Source organism: Delphinapterus leucas, unplaced genomic scaffold (genome assembly GCF_059928025.1).
Source record: "Delphinapterus leucas isolate spDelLeu-1000000601 "Yukka" unplaced genomic scaffold, BTC_Dleu_Yukka2 spDelLeu_asBTCV2_sq25, whole genome shotgun sequence".
Lineage (NCBI taxonomy): Eukaryota > Metazoa > Chordata > Mammalia > Artiodactyla > Monodontidae > Delphinapterus > Delphinapterus leucas.
In genome coordinates, this window is record NW_028322234.1 from 17,145,114 (window position 1) to 17,160,770 (window position 15,657).

At 60.6% G+C, this 15,657-nt stretch overlaps 2 protein-coding genes across 4 annotated transcripts; one reads left to right on the plus strand and one right to left on the minus strand.

The window, feature by feature from the left end:
- The first annotated feature begins 27 nt into the window (after positions 1-27).
- TEKTIP1 (tektin bundle interacting protein 1) lies at positions 28-15,422 on the plus strand. 3 transcript variants are annotated; one of them, XM_022557680.3, is made up of 4 exons: positions 28-1,973; positions 4,176-4,423; positions 4,521-4,646; positions 9,672-15,420. In XM_022557680.3, exons 1-4 carry the CDS (start codon positions 1,840-1,842, stop codon positions 10,004-10,006), a joined length of 843 nt encoding a protein of 280 aa, XP_022413388.1. In that variant the 5' UTR covers positions 28-1,839; the 3' UTR covers positions 10,007-15,420. The 3 variants fall into 3 exon arrangements, with proteins under 3 accessions (XP_022413388.1, XP_022413390.1, XP_089761819.1); XM_022557682.3 differs by lacking the exon at positions 9,672-15,420 and adding an exon at positions 4,745-8,173; XM_089905693.1 differs by having other exon boundaries at positions 1,885-1,973; positions 3,480-4,423; positions 9,672-15,422.
- MFSD12 (major facilitator superfamily domain containing 12) lies at positions 5,612-15,035 on the minus strand. The gene is given in 10 exon segments (XM_022557675.3): positions 5,612-5,831; positions 5,833-6,013; positions 7,154-7,248; positions 7,333-7,503; positions 7,901-7,993; positions 8,078-8,170; positions 8,463-8,645; positions 8,766-8,904; positions 10,676-10,886; positions 14,654-15,035. Coding segments are annotated over 10 exon segments (1,551 nt in total). The 5' UTR covers positions 14,952-15,035; the 3' UTR covers positions 5,612-5,744.
- Positions 15,423-15,657: the final 235 nt, after the last annotated feature.

The following is a 15,657-nucleotide window of genomic DNA, read 5'->3' on the forward strand; positions in this document are numbered from 1 at the left end:
GCTGGCTCTCGGGGAGAGGCTGCGGGGGCCACTCAGAGGCGGTCAGCAGGGGGCGCCGGGGTCCTTGAATTCATGCCCCCGTGATCCAGGCCAGTCCTTGCAGCCAGGCTGGTTCTGTTGGGAAGTGGGGGGTGGGCCCGGGGCTGGTGGTCTGAGCACATAGTGAGGCCTGGCCCAGGGTAGAGGGGGTGGCACCTCTGCCTGACAGATGGGCTTCCGGGGCCAGCAGGGACACTGCTGGCCTAGCACCCTGTGTGTGGGGAGGGCCAGGAGGCCCCAGGGAGGAAACCAGCCTGGACCAGAGGGGTTGTGACACTGGGTGGGCCTACGGGCCCGGGGGCCCCAGGGATCTTGAGAAGGAAGGGAGGTGAGGCTCTCTGCAGTGAGCAGCTGCCCACAACTGGTGGTGCACCCCATGCCCTCCCCGCAAGCCCAGGGAAGATCCCCATCCTGGGCAGCCGGGGACAAGGGAGGCCAGAGCCCAGACCTGCCCTTGAGGAGCTTCTGTATGTCAGGGAGTGGACGACAGAGTGTAAGTGCATGTGGCCGTCACGGTGCGAAGGGTGGCGTGGGCCTTGGGAGAGGGCAGCTTGAGCCCAGGGCTGACGTGTCCGCAAGGGCCTGAGGGGGGCATGGACACACCTGGGCAGAGCTGGTGCTCCAGGCTGTGGACCCATGCAAAGGCCCTGGGGCAGGACTGTGCCTGGTGAGCTGGAGGAACAGCCAGGAGGCCCGTGTGTCTGGAGCAGAGTGAGCGAGGGGGAGAGAGGGAGGAGGGGAGGGCAGGGAGGAGACAGGGCAGGTTGTGCAGGGCCTTGGGGAGGACTTGGGCTGTTACCCCAGGAGGGAGGGTGGGACCCTGGAGGGCTGTGGGCAGAGAGGGGAAGGGACACCCTTCCCCTTGGTGTGGAGACCTGGAAACAGGTGGGCAGGGGCGCAGCGACCAGGGAGGACGCCCTGCCCGGGCAGGCAATGACAGGACTGCGGCCACAAGCAGGTGGAAATGGTGAAAGGCAGGCAGGTTCTGGATTTCTTGTGAATGTTTTAACTTGTAGTAAAACGTGTGTAACATTTTAAGGTATACAATCCTGTGGGTTTTAGTATATTTACTATGTTGTGCTGGCTACCACCATCTAATTCCAGAACATTCCATCACCCCCAAAAGAAGCCCCATCCCCATTATCAGTCACCCCCACCCCCCTCCCAGCCCCTGACAACCATGAATCCACCCTCTGTGTCTGTGGGTTTGCCTGTTCTGGACGTTTCCCATCAATGGAATCAGACACTTTTGTGTCTGGCTTCTCTCCCTGAGCTTCGTGTTCTCCAGGTTGTGTCAGCGCGTCACCCCTTTCCATGGCTAACGTTCCAGTGTGTGGAGGGACCCTGTTTTGGGTTTCTGTTCTGCGGTTGGTGGGCATTTGGGTTGCTTCCGCTCTGGCTGTTGTGGATCGTGCCACTGTGAACACGTGTGTGCAGATTCTCGCGCTGGATGTATTTTGGAAACAGATGAAGGACTGGACGGGGGTGGGGTGAGAAGGGAGGACCTGGGGGCTGCAGGGCTGCTGGCCTGAGCACCTGGAAGGGTAGGGCTGAGGTTGTGGAAAGGAAATTCTGAAGCTTCGTTGGGTTTGGAGGCCCCCATGCGGCTGTGTTGGGGGACAGAGAAGAGGTGGGAGGGCTGAGCCCCAGGTCGGCCCTACCCAGATGAGCGCCCGCCTCCTTCTTCAGCCTCTGCTCTCCCTGCTCGGCCCCTCAGCTGGGGGAGAGGCAGTGGCCTGGATGGTGGCCAGCAGACCCAGCTGTTGCCAGGACACCGGGCTGCCTTTGTAGCTGTCAACAATGGCCCCGCAGGCCTCGGAGGCAGGAGCCCCCGGGCACCCAGAGGCAGACATGCAGACCCTGAGGCAGGAGGCTGCCCGGCCCTACGTCCCCCGGGGGACTCTGGAAGTGAACCTCCCGGCATCTCTATACAGGTGAGCACGTCCTGCCCCTGCACTGCCTCTTTGGGTTTGCTTCCCACCAGCGTCTTTCAGTCTCCATAAAGGTATGTGGGTGCTGCACCTGCTCCCTGCACCCTCCCCACCCACCTGCACCAGGCTTGGGACCTGGCAGGAGTACACGCAGGTCACACGTGGTGGTTCACGCATGCAGGACACACACACAGCCAGCCAGCAGAGCAGATAGGTTCCCGGGAGCCCTGCGCTGCTGGAACAACCCCACAAGGGGGCGGCCTCGAGCACAGAATTTACCTCTACCAGTTCTGGGGGCCAGGAGCCCCAAGACCAAGGTGTCAGCAGGGCTGGGGCCTTCTGAGGCCGTGAGGGAGCATCTGCTCCGTGTCCCTCCTAGCTTCTGGGGGTGCTGGCAGTCCGTGGCGTCCCTTGTCTCGTGACCTTCTCCCCTGACCGTGTAGATACCCCAGCCTCACCAGGGCTCTGCATTAGGGTTGCATTAGGGCCTCCCTGACCCGGCATGACCCTGTCTTAAGTTACATCTGCTAAGACCCTATTTCCAAGTAAGGTCATGTTCTGAGATTCCGGGTGGACGTGAACTGGGGAGACACGTTCAACCCATTAGAGGACCCATTAATAAGCGTTAATAAACTATAATGGGTCACCATGCTGCTTTACAGAAAAGGTGAGTCAGTGCCCTTGCTGCTGCTCCATTTCCAAGAAAATTAAGTAAAAAAAAAAAATCTGTGCCACCACCATAGAAGCAGGTTCCCACAGGCGTGTGATGGGACGGAATGGCTCGTGCCTACACGCTGCTTCTGGAATGAAGCAGAAACCAGTAAGAGTGGCGGCCCTGGTGGAGGGGACTGGCAGCTAGGTCAGGGAGACTCACTGCTTTTTCCAGTACTTTTATTTATTTAAATGCCATTAGATTTCTTGATTCTAGGTCAAAAAGGCATTCATTTATTATGAGAAAAAAATGTTTTTCAGCCATAACGTGATGTTCTTTTATTAGTTTTTTTGAGGTGTAATTGACACAGAGACTCGCTTTTCATTGTGTGTTATTTTTGACTGTTTTAATTCCTTTTTACAAGCCAGGTGCATTTTGTAGTTTTGGTTCATTTTGTAGTTCAAAAAGAGTGGGGCCTGCCAGACGGTCCCCAAACTCCCCTCCCTGCAAGTGGCAAACCAGCCTGCGGCCACTTCCCAGAACTGACCAGGCCGAGCCCACCTCTTATGAAACACGTGGGTTTCTGGTTTTCTGTGTGGAGTGGGAACTCCAAGCAGGCACAGGGGAGAACGTTTTATCAGCAGCCCTGCTTGGACCATCTTGGGGCCACGGGCTTACTCCCTAGGGCATCTCCCTGGAGCAAGCTCGCCAGGTCAAAGCACGTGCCCATGTCTGTCTCTTGGGCAGTGGTGCTGCGAGGGTGTTCCCGAAGGATAGCTTTAGTTTTGATGGTATCTCATTGAGGTTTGATTTTTGCCATCGTTAGCATATTTCCACTTCCTTCTTTGCTCTGCCAGCCTCTGTTCCTTACACCATCCCTGCTGCCCCAGGGCCTCTGCACAAGCGGGACCCTCCTCACATCACTGCCACCTCCTCAGGGGAGCCCTCCTGATGCTTTCAGCCTGGGACGGGCTCTGGCAACAGAGGCCCCTGGAACAGGCACTCCTGTGTAGCTGCAATAGTTTCTCCTTTAAATGTGAGCTTGCCTTCACTCCCCGCTGGCCCCAATAGCTGGGCGGGTGGCGATGGCACAAGGGTTCCCTGAAGGTCTCCCTGGGAGTCTGGGCTCCCCATACACTTTCCCAGTGTCCCCAACCCACGGCTCCCAGGCCAGACCAATGACGGTGAAACCTGCGCCACTCACTGAGCCATAGCTGAGACCACGTCCTCCTGGTGCACCTCCAGGCCAGGGGGGCTTCCTGGAGGAAAGGGCCTGCAGGTCTGGGAGGCTGGGCAAACGACTTAGTAGAGGCAAGAAAAGATAAAATGTTTAGGAGGTCCTGGGGTTTGGGGAAGGGCTAAAGGGGTCAGCCTTCCACCCTCTGCCAGCCTGGGTGGGAGGGTGTCCAGTACTGAAGGACAGACAAGGCCCCCCACACCTCGGGCCAGGCTTCTGCATTCTGCACCCTCAGTGCTGGTGATGGGGATGAAGAGGCCCCGGGAGGGCAGGGGGGCCGAAAACTCAGTCTCTCTCCTCCCACCCCCGCCCTCAGCAATGACTACCTGTCCCAGGAGGGGCCCTGTCAGACACCGGCCATCAAGCAGGAGATGCGCTGGAAGTACACACCCATGGGACGCGACGCGGCCGGCCAGCTGTGGTACACGGGCCTGACCAACTCGGACTCCCGAGAAGCCTGGAACATGCTCCCTCGGGCTCTGGACAGCCCACACTTCAAGGCTTATGCCCACAGGCACGGATGCCACAGCCCCAGGGAGCGCAGCATGCCCAGCATGCCCTCGGGTGAGTGCCCAGCCCGGCCCTCTGTGACACCAGGCTCGCCTGGAGGGGAGGGTGAGGCCCACAGGTGCAGAGATGACCCCTGACCCCTACCCCACAGCCTACACCCAGCGTCTCCGGGAGACCGCCTGGTACGACCCCATCATCCCTGTGCAGTACAGGGGCCCCCGCGCGCAGTACAGGAGCGTGCTGTGGAAAGACAGACCCAACCGGGACGAGGAGTACGGTGAGCTTGGGCCAGGGGCAGGCGATCCAGGGGCTGGCGGTGAGATGCCAGGGGCCAGGAGGCGGAGCCAGCCGGTGACCTGGGTCCTGGCCCCCCAGTGATCCACAGACACCAATTCGGGGTCAAGCCGCTGTGGCAGGCATCTGACTACGTGCCATACCTGTCGGCGCCCCAGCGCCCGCGCTACACCACCCAGAACTACCGGCAGTGGGACCTGGAACCCTGCTGCCCCTCCACCAACCAGCAGCCCCGGCTTGTCTACACGGCCAGTCACTGATAAAGATCTCGTGCTGCTGGTGTGGCTCTTCAGGGACCCGGCGCCTCTCCCCCAAGGCATCTGTCCACCTCTGGGGCTGGGGCCTGGGGAGGTCAGGCAGCCAGATGAAGGGAGCTCTGAACCAGGACCCTAGTGACCAAGCTCCAGGGCAGAGTCAGACAGATGACCTCTCCTGCCCTCGGCTCCCCCTACCCCGGGCCCCAGGCCAAGGCACAGTCCTGGCCCCAGGCGGCTCTTTATTCACTGTCAGCAGTGGCCTAGGCGCAGGGAGCCACACTCGGGGCCCCGGCGTGCTGAGCCTCACCATCGCCACGGCCAGGGTCTGGGCCCAGCCCCCTAACCCTGAGGCTGGGGCTCCTGGCAGGCTCCGCAATGGCTCTGTCCTCCAGGGCCTGGCGGCACCCAGTAGTAGAACCCGGGAGACCCTAGGCTGGCCGGGGCTCAGCTCGGGACAGGCCCTGCGCCCAGGAGCCTCACATCCGGCCCCCACACAACACAGGGCACCCCGAATCATCCAAACAGCTGGGGGTGGGTCAGAGTCGGGATTGGGGTACCCCAGACCCACAAGGACCCCACCAGCTCCTGAATACCAGAGGGCCTAGCTCAGTGTCCCCGCCCTAGAGAAGCTAGGGAGAAGCTGCTGGTATCCCACCCACCCTGACCGCGCCCACCAAGCCCCACCCGACCCCCACAGCCAGGCAGGGATGGGACAGACGCAGGAGTGGGATCAGAGCAGCAAAGGGGCCGCTGCAGGCCTCGTTGGGCAGCGAGCGTTCACAGTCGCGGTTAATTTACAAAGGGTAAAGGACCATGGCGCGGTGTCAAGGTTGGGCTCCAGGGTGCCCTGCAAGAGAAGGGGGTGGAAGTGGGGTTAGGGAGGGCGGGGCCTGTCCTGGCCCAGACCTACACACCCATGGCTGGTTTGGGGCTTTTGTGGGGTGGCGGGGCCTGCAACTCACAGCTCCGAAGGCGGATGGGCCAGACCAGGAGACTGCACAGAGCCAGGGTGGCAGCCACGCCCACGCCACCCGTCACGGCCACCATCACCCAGTGGTAGAAGGCCACGCAGGCTTTGCAGCAGAGCTCTGAGCTGGGGGCAGGGGAAGGGCAGAAGGGGGTGAGCAGACGCCTGTGGGTACCTGCCAGCCCCAGCCTGGACCTCCTGCTCCTCCCATCTCAGCTGGGGCACCCCATCTTTCCCCACACTCAGGCCAGGACCAAGTGGTTGCCCTCAACCCCCTCCTCCCCTCCAACAGCTGATACTTCAGTCAGTAAGGTCAGCTCTGCCTTCCAAGTCTACCCCAGACCGCCCATTTCTCCTCCCTCGGGATCCAGCCCCGTCACCACCTGCCCCCCAACCATCCTAGTCCCCTCCCTGTTCCCACCCTCCCTTCCCTGTCTGTCCTCCCCGCAGTAGCCGCCAGAGGGCGTCTGTGAGCACCTGACTCAGGCCCCGCCCCTCTGCTCACAGCCCTCCACGGGCCCACCTCCCTTGGGGCAAAAACCTGTCCTCCTTGTGGCCCACAAGGCCCTGCACGACCCGTCCCCTCCCTGCCCTCCCCTCCTCCCTCTCTCCACCTTGCTCACTCTGCTCTAGCCACAAGGGCCTCGTTGCTGTCCTTCCACCATGCCAGGCACAGTCCTGCCCCGGGGCCTTTGCACAAGGCTGCTCCTCCCCATACGCCTAGAACTCCCTGACATCCTCCAGGTCTTGGGTCCCACGTCACCTCAAGGCAGCCCTTCCTGACTTCTCGCCACAGTCAGGCCTCCCCAAGTGGTGTCCTTCACACCCTTTGTACACATTTATTCATGAGATTATTCATGTGGCTCGTGTTGTCCCCAGCTCCATGAGGACAGAGGACCAGGCCAGCTTTCATTCCCAAATCCTGGGCTTCTACAGGGTGCAAACTCAGGTCTAGAACCATCTGGGGCTGGAACCCTAGGTTCTGAGGGTCTGAATTATAGGGATTCCAGGCTCTCCCTCTGCCCTGTCCGCTCACATCCCCCCGATCCATCTGTGTGTCCTCAGCACCCGGCCCAGGACAGACTGTCGGCTCAGTAAATAAATGGGTTCTTGAGATAGGGAATAACTCGGTCTCCCTGGCTGTGAGGCCACCGAGGCGGGGTCTTCTGTTCTCATGGAATTAGCAGACCTGGGGCAGCGCCTGGGGCACAGCACGGCCTCAGCACAGCTCATTAAACGCAAGAACAAATGGATAGGGGTACTCACGAGCAGGGGTGCAGGCTCTGGATGGCCATGACTGCCAGCCCATTGGCCACCTTGTCCAAGAAGCTCATGGCGCCATACACGAAGGCTCCGCTGTGCTGGGGGGACACGAGCAGGGGGTCAGCATCCCAGGCCTCGGCCCTGGTCCCCAACCCCAACCCGGACTGGCTCAGCAGCCCTACCGTATGGGGGCCGATGAGGTCAGCCGTCATGGCCAGCGAGGTGACGAGGATGGTGGCACAGCCCATGCCCAGCAGCACAGCCACCACATACACAGCCACACCCAGCTCATCCGCCAGTGCCACCCAGGCTGCGAAGGCCAGGATCACCAGGAGGCCCACAAAGTAGGTCATCTGCAGAGAGCCCAGCCCAGCATCAGGCCCACCTTGCTGGGCAGCCCTGAGTCTGGCACTTGCCCTTTCTGGTCTTCAGTCCGGCCCCCAACCCCAGCAAAGTGGGGTTTGAGTTGGGTTATCCCTAAGGAGCCCCCAGCTCTGACCTCAGAGGATTCCGAGATTCTGAGCCTCAGAGGTGCTCCGAGCTCCATGGAGCAGATGTTCTAGGGCTATGCTGTTACAGCTGCCACTAGTGGGTAGCTACTTGGGTCTCAACGCAACTCAATTAAAAGGAAATAAAATGAAGCATTCAGTTCCTCAGTCACGCCGGCCACCCTCTGGCTCCCACGCTGGACCGTGGTCTGGAGTCGCCCAGGTTGCGCAAGGCACACTGCCCTCTGCCCGGCCTACTCACATTCCTCCCGATGCACCTGTTGACGGGCTTCAGAAGGAAGGAGGAGAGGAAGCCGCTGAGGTACATCACCAGTGGGATGGTGGCGATGAACTTCTGTCGGGGCACAGTGGGCACAGGCGTGTCAGGAGTGGCTCATCAGGCTCAGGGCCCCGCACCCCTGCCACCCGGCCGGCTCACCTTAGGCAGGCTGAGGGAGTAGGTGAGGTACATGGCCACGTATGTCTGGGACAGGTTCACAATGAGCCTCGTGCTCATGTACAGCAAGCCTACCTGTAAACAAAGGGACGGGTCAGAGGGGGCCCTCCTCTACTCCCATAAGGGGAGCACTGGGGGCCAACGTGAGTAACCCTGCAGCTGGCACCTGATCCATTAGTAGTGACTGCCTAGCTGGTCAGGTGGAGAAGAGAAGAGAGCAGTGACATTAGTAATGTCTGCCCTGGGTGTGACTGGAGAAGGGGCTACGTTTGCTCCAGTGTCTGCCATCCCTGCCTGCAGCCACACAGAGTAAGGGCCTGGTGGGAGAGGGGCATCAACACCAACATCCTCTGCCCCTATGACATACCTGATAAAAGGCCGGCTCCCGAAGCCAGTGTTTCCAGAGCAGCAAGGGCCGGGCAGTAGCAGGGGCCAACAGAGGGCTGTGTTCATCTGGCTCCTCCACCTGCCGCCGGCGCCCCTCCCTGGTGCCCAGGTGGAACAGCAGTGAGGAGACAGCTCCAACGCCCACCACCAACAGCGAGAGGTTCTGGGGACCGGGCAGGAGAGGGGTCAGCAGCGACTCTCGGCCCAAGCCCTGAGTTCAGGGCCTTGGGGCTGTCCCACCCGGGCAGCAGCCAGCCTTGGCCCACCCCGGGCCCCAGCTCACCCGGAACACCGGCACATCTTGGACCCCCAGCTGGTCATAGACATCCTGAGTGGACCCCATGTGGGGAGAGCCCTGCAGGTGGAGCAGAAGCCAGGCAGCCCCATAGACGGTGATGCTGGCCACCACGGTGAAGGCGTACCTGCCAGGGCACAGGCAAGGCCTCAGCAGGGCAGCCCGGGAGCCACGCAACCACTTACTCCCCAGGCAGGTGTACAGTCAGAGCGTCTGGGGAACCTCCGGCCAGGTGATTTCAGCCACCAACACACTGGGTAGCCCAGGAAAGCCCCTGCTGGCCTCAAGTTTCCCCAGCCTGCATGTATCTGATTTCTCTGGCCCAAGACCCCACTGTGAGGGCCCATCTGCCTGGGGCCTGAATGTAGAGACTCAGCAAAGCAGGGCCAAGTCAGGCCTGCAACCCAGAAGCCTGAGAACCCAGGATACTCAGAAATCCTGGGCTTCAGCTGGACAAGGGCTCCATGGTCTAGAGTCATCCGAGTCCACTCCTGCCTGCAGCCCCAGAGCCATGTCCTGCCTAGGGCCCTGGCCGGGGCGAGGAGCCTCTGGATCTCACCAGGAGTCCACTTCCCTTTCTGAAAGTGAGGACAAGAACACCCGCAGAGGTCAAGGCAAAAATGACACGCGGCAGGCGCTAAAGCACTTGCGGGTAGAAAGCGCCCAGAGGTTGGCCTCTACCGGGCCCAGCCTATCCCCCTCAGCTGGGGCCCTCGGGGGCCCCAGGCATTGAGCAACCCCCGCCGTTAGTGCCCGCAGCTCTAGGCCGTAATGGGGAACTGGGCTCAGACAGGCAGGGCCCTCATGACGAGCGCTTATGCCCGCAAGGCCACCTTCATGCGTGATGTCCCTCCTGCCGAGAACTGTCATCTGATCCCTGTTCCCACTGCACAGGCCCCACTCTGCTCCAACCCTGTCCCTGGGCACATGACAACCTCTCGGGCTTGTCGTCAGAATTCAAGATCTTCTGCGTGATGGGCCCAGAACTGTGTCCAGCCCACAGCAAGCGTTCCATAAGTGCTCCTGCTACCATCACATGCAGAATCACCTCCTTCAGCACCTCAGGCAAGAAACGGACGCCCTGGGCGCCAGCTGCACCCACGTGTGGGAGGCGGGATTCTAAGATGGCCCAGACGTTCCCATGGCCTGCCCCCCTGCCCCCTCTAACCCCCTCCCCTTGGGGAACGGGACGTGTGAATGTGATGGGATGTCAAGCCCGTGTTAGGTAACTGTCTGTGGCAAAGGTAAAGGGATTTTGTGGATGTAAGTAAGGGAGATTATCCTGAGTGGGCCTGACCTAATCAGGCGACCCTCAGAAAGTGGGCTCACACCATCCCTGAGATGAGAGACTCGTGCTGGCCTCAAAGAAGCAGCAAGCCCCTACAACTTCTTTTTTTGGCCGTGCCATGCAGCATGCAGGATCTTAGTTCCCCGACCAGGGATCAAACCCATGCCCCTGCAGTGGAAGCTCAGAGTCTTAACCACTGGACCACCAGGGAAGTCCCAACCCCCAAGACTTCTAAATCTATAAGAAGACAAACACTGCCAACAATGACATGAGCAGGGTAGAGGGACCCCAAGCCTCAGATGACGCCCCAGCCCTAGCCGACACCTTGACTGCAGCCTCAAGACTAACGCTGAGAACCCAGCTAAGCTAAGCCAGACTCCTGACCCACAGAAACCAGGAGGTGGTCAATGTGTGCTGTTTGAAGTTGCTAACTTGGTGCTCGTTTGTTACACAGCAATGGCTGAATAATATACTAATTTCCAGATGCCCACGCTGGGGCAGAGTCCCAGAGCCGCACAGCCAAGCAGAGCCCAGACATGGGAGGGTGGCCCTGGGCCCCCCGCCGTGCCTGCTCTTCGCACGCCTGCCCGCCCTGCCCCGAAGGTGGCACCTGAGAGCCGTGAGCTCCACCTTCTCGTGGTCATTGGTGACGAGCTCCGGGATGAGGCTGAGGTGGGCAATCTGTGTAGCAGCCCAGCCGAACTGGAAGATCACGATGAAGGGCCCGTAGTAGAGGAGGGCAACCCACTCGGGCGTGGTGGCGTTGCAGCCCAGGCAGGGGCTGAAGATGAAGGGGAAGGACAGCAGGACACAGATAGTGCCTGTGGACAAGCAGAGCGGGGAGGGCACGTTGCAGGGCCTTCCCACGCTGGCCCAGGGCTCCCCAGGTGAGCGGGGGGGGGACAAAACCGAGACATGGAAAAGGTTAGAGACCCCCTTCACAAACACACACACAACAAAGTCACACAGTGAGTGGGTGTCAGCAGCCCGGGGCTCCCCAAGCTTACAGCCCCTGTGACAGATGGGGAACTAAGGCCGAGAGATCTGGGGCCCCCCTGAGGACACACAGCCAAACAGGACAGAGGGGCTGGGCCTCCCAGTCCAGGCCCTATGCCCCTTGTGTGTGATGGGGGAACTGACACAGAGCCGGCCACATGCTGTAACCATGCAGGGGCAGGGCCAGATGATAGGGGGCAAGAATGGGGTCTTGCCATGCCGGCTCAGGGCTCACCAAGTTTGCCCCCTTGGTGACAGCTGGGGAAACAAGCCGAGCCTAAGGCCACGCAGCAGGTTGAAAGGGCGCTGTGGAGGTCCCCTGGGGCACTGCCCACCACAGATGCGCCACTTACCCCATCACTTCCCCTTCCCACCTCGCCCACAGAGGGGGCCTTTTCCTCCCAGCTCCTACCAGGCGTCCCGTGGGGCTGCCAGGAGTCAGGAGGCCCAGGTGCCTCTCCCTGGAAAACACTCATACCTCAGAACAAGCACAAGTTCTCCCCGAGGTCCCAAAGGGGCCTGCACCACCTGCCCTGACCCATCCCCTCCTCCCTCTCTCCCCCTCGCTCACTCTGCTCCAGCCACCCGGGCCGCCTCCCTGTTCTTCCTGCCCCAGGGCCTTTGTACAGGCTGCCCCCTCTGCCTGGAATGCTTTTCCCATGACATCTTAGCAAGGCGCACTCCTCTTCATCCCTCCAGGACTCAGCTAAAATGCCACCTCCTCAAAGAAGCCCCCCTGACCAGCCCAGTCACCAGCAGTCCCCTCCCCACTCTGACACCCTCTGTCTGAACCCTGCTTTCTCTCCTTCATACCCCTTTGCACACAAAGGAATTCTTTTGTCTCTCTGTCTGGGGGGTGGGTAACAGGTCTCTCCAAGTCACTTCTGTGTCCCTGGCACCCAATATAGAGTCTGGCACATCAAGATCTTTTGAATGAGTGAATAATAATAATAGTGGCCTCTATTTAAAACAGCCCAAAGAGGTGAACGTTATTATTAAACCAACCCATTTCCTGATGAGGAAACTGAGGCCCACTGAGTGAGCTGCAGAGCTGCGAGGCCAGCCTGCTGGACTCAGCCATGCTCCTTCCCTCCAGCCCTCCACCCTTCTCCTCCCATCCCAGAGCACCCGGAGCCAGACTTCCTTCCTCCCCACCAGGCCCCGGAGGTGACCTCATCCCCCAGAACCTGGGCCCACCCCAACAGTCCAGGGACTGGGAAATGAAACCAAAACCACGCTTGGTATTTCTCTGGAACTGGTGCCTGGAAGAGGCACCCCAGGCAGATTCCTGGTGGCCTGGAGGCCACCCCGGGGCCAGACAGGAACTGTAGACTCTGGTCAGAAGAATGTGCTGCCCTGGCCGGACGGACTGTACCCTGCTGCTGCCCAGGCCACGTTAACCATTGTCAGGACCAGGCTGCCTGGCTGGGGGACTTTGGGCAAGTGACTGCCTCTCTGGGCCTCCGTTTCCAGGAAAGGGAGCTAATAAAAATACCTCACAAAATTGGCATGAGAATTAAGAGTTAATGTGTGAAATCGGGAGCTCCTACTTCTTTGCGCCACTTCCTGTCTCAGCAACTTCAAAGCCATGAGATGTCACACCTTTGCAAAAGCTGTTTCAACTACTTGGAATGCCCCCCCTACACACATACACTCCTATTCGTCCTTCAAAACCCCAAAGCTAATGTCCCCTCCTCCAGAGCTCTGCTTCTTCCTATGAAGCCCAGTCTACCCACCTGCCCCAGCCTGGACCCGACAGGAGTGTCCATGTCTGGCTTTCCGGGTCCTCTCTGCGCTAGACGGGGAGCCCCGAGGGCTTGTTAAGGGAAAGAATGAGTCTGTCCCCACCACCCACAGACTTCGGTAAAAAAGAGAAGTGAGCACTGAGGCCGAGGTGACCTTCACTCAAGTCACCTTATCAGGCATCACAAGGGGCCACCCTGGCTTCCTCTCTCCACAGTTCTTCCTGGATCTCTGCACATGCAGGGAGAGGGCACAGGTGGAGGCCCTGGTATCTGGTTGGGGCACCCATCATAAGCTGAAGGCATAAACACAAAGCCTTCAGTGTACTGACAAAGGTGCCTCCACTACCCTAACCTCCCCTCTGCAAGGGGACTCAGTGTCTCCCCCTGGGGTCAGGTGGGGCCGTCACTGAACCTCAGCCCCCCACCTACAAAACGGGAAGACAGGCTGTTACGAGGTCCCACCTCAGGGCCTTTGCACATGCAGCGTCCACTGCCAGGCAAACCTACCTGTGGCTGACTCCATCTCCTTAGAAGGGGCTCACCTATCTGCCCCAGAGAACATAGCCCTCACATCTCTCTGACCCAAGAACTACCTTTTTTGTGTGTCAACGGGTCTACTCAACTATTATGAACAAAACTGCATTTGATACTCTGGGCTCAGCTCTGTAAGCAATCCCAACTGCAGCCCGCAGAGGGATACCTCTGTCTGGGGTCTGGGTCACATGGCTCTCCCTGCTCCCGCCACGGCCCCGCACCCGGGCTCCTAGCCTAATGTGACCCAAGAACAGCCTGTGCATCCTCAGTGTCTAAGAAACTGAAATCCAGCCCCTAAGCCACGGCCACAGCAATGCCAGCCACTTGCAGGCAACTTGGAGATCTGTTGCACCTTGCAAAAAATGTCCCTCATGAGGGCCAAGGCAAATCACTGCCTCCTCAGTCATTGTTCCCAAGGGCAAGGAGATACCAGCCGGCCCTCCTGGTTTCTGGAAAGCTGCCGCCCAGAATTCCCAGAAGCGGGCAGGATTCCTGGTTCTGCCTCCTTAAATGCCCAGCGTGCCCCAAGCGCCAGGATGCGGCGGGTACTTCTGCCAGCGAAAGAACAGCAGGCAAAGTGGCCAGGGCTAATCTCAGGGCCCAGGGTCCGGGCGGGCAGAGAAGGGATGCCAGGAGCCGGGCCTTATCATGGGTGTGCACCGGGCAGGGTGCCCCAGCCCCCGTGGGACCCACCTCCTCCCCTCACCAACAGCCCTCTAGTCCAGGTAACTCCCTCATAACAAACAGAGGGTGACCCCATTACCTGCTCTGCAGACCCCCATCCCATCAGCCGGACAAGCACAGAACCCCGACCCTTCTGGCTCACCCGGTCCCCAACCCAGTTCCCAGGACAGCTCCCCAAAGCCACCAAGTGCCAGGTTGCCCGAGATGAGTGAGGGGATGGATGCACAAAGTGCACTGGGGGAACAGACAGACAGAGGGGACTCTAGGCAGCCTGACTCAAGAGTTGTCCTGGGTGGTCACCCTGATACAGATGAAGTCAGGCCAGACCAGATAGACTGACAGAGGAGGCGCGGGCTGTAGACCCAACCCAGAGAGGGTTCAGGGTGCCCCGGAGGATCAGACAAAGAAAAGTGACACTGGACGGTCACACGAACAGTCAGACGGAGGAGGCTCCGCGGGTCGGACGGCAGCCATGCGACAGACAAACAGAAGGGGTACTGGGCAGTTAAGCAGACAGATGGGAAGGCTCAGGGGTTGGGCAATTAGAGAGGACGGAGCAGTGGGACAGAGGGGGTAGGTTCGGGCCCTGAGCCAGGCAGTCGGATGGGGGAGTCCGGACCGGGGCTTACCGACCAGGTGCCAGGCCTTGCGCGGGCCGAAGCGGGCGCAGCGGCCTGTGGCGCGGTCAGCCTCGAAGCCCACGAGGGGCGTGCACAGCCCGTCGGCCACCTGACCGAGCAGCAGCAGCAGGCCGGCGCCGCGTGAGCTGTAGGCGCGCACCGAGTGCAGGTAGAGCAGCAGGTAGGTGAACCACATGGACGCGCAGAGGTCGTTGAGGAAGTGGCCCACGGCGTAGCTCAGCCGCGCAACGAGGGACAGCGGCCGCGGGGGCGCCCCCGCTCCGGCCGCCGGGGGCCCCGGGCCCATGGCGGCGCTCCGGGATCGGCCAGTCCGTCCGGCGCCGGCAGACGGGACCCCCGGCCCGGGCTGCCCGCGCCCCGCTCTCCCTGCTTCGCTGTCCCCGCCCGCCCCGCCCGTCCCGCCGAGCGCTTTTGCGGCGACAAAACTGGTGGACCCGAGACTAACTCGGGTGGGGCGGGGAATCCCGGGAGCGGCGTCCGCATCCGCCAATCGGGGCCGCGGGCCAGGGACGGAAAGCCAATCATCACGAAGAGAGGCGTGGTCGCGGGGTTAGCCCGGCCTCGACGCCCGGCACCGACGGGGTCCTAGCGCCCGACGATTTCACAGTGGTTTGCGGACCCCTCCCACGGAGGTGGGGGGCGACGCCAAGGGCACCCCTAATCACATCCCCGTCTCCAAGCCCGCGCCATCTCAGCCTGCCTGCAAATTTACGAGGCCTGCCTGCTGGAGGCCGGGGCAAGACGGGGTGAGTTTGGGGCGTGGGTGGGTGGAAGAGAGGTCTGAGTCCGACCTCGCCTCTCTTGGGGCCCGGTGATTTCCCGACGCGGAGAGACCCAATCGGATGCAGAGAGGACGCATTGGTTCTAATTATTTAGTTATTAACGATAATAATGGGGATAATCAGAATTCTAACACCAGCTGGTATTTAGTGAGCGCTGACTGTGCCGAGCGCCCCACGTGGATTTTCTCATCCCAGCAGAGCAGGAGGCGG

What these genes read in the sequence shown, in the direction of transcription:
- TEKTIP1 (XM_022557680.3), top strand. Translation starts at nt 1,840, where the DNA reads ATGGCCCCGCAGGCCTCGGAGGCAGGAGCCCCCGGGCACCCAGAGGCA. An exon ending in CATGCCCAGCATGCCCTCGG is followed by an intron (nt 4,424 to 4,520) that starts GTGAGTGCCCAG and finishes CCTACCCCACAG; the next exon opens with CCTACACCCAGCGTCTCCGG. An exon ending in CAACCGGGACGAGGAGTACG is followed by an intron (nt 4,647 to 9,671) that starts GTGAGCTTGGGC and finishes CCCACTGCACAG; the next exon opens with GCCCCACTCTGCTCCAACCC.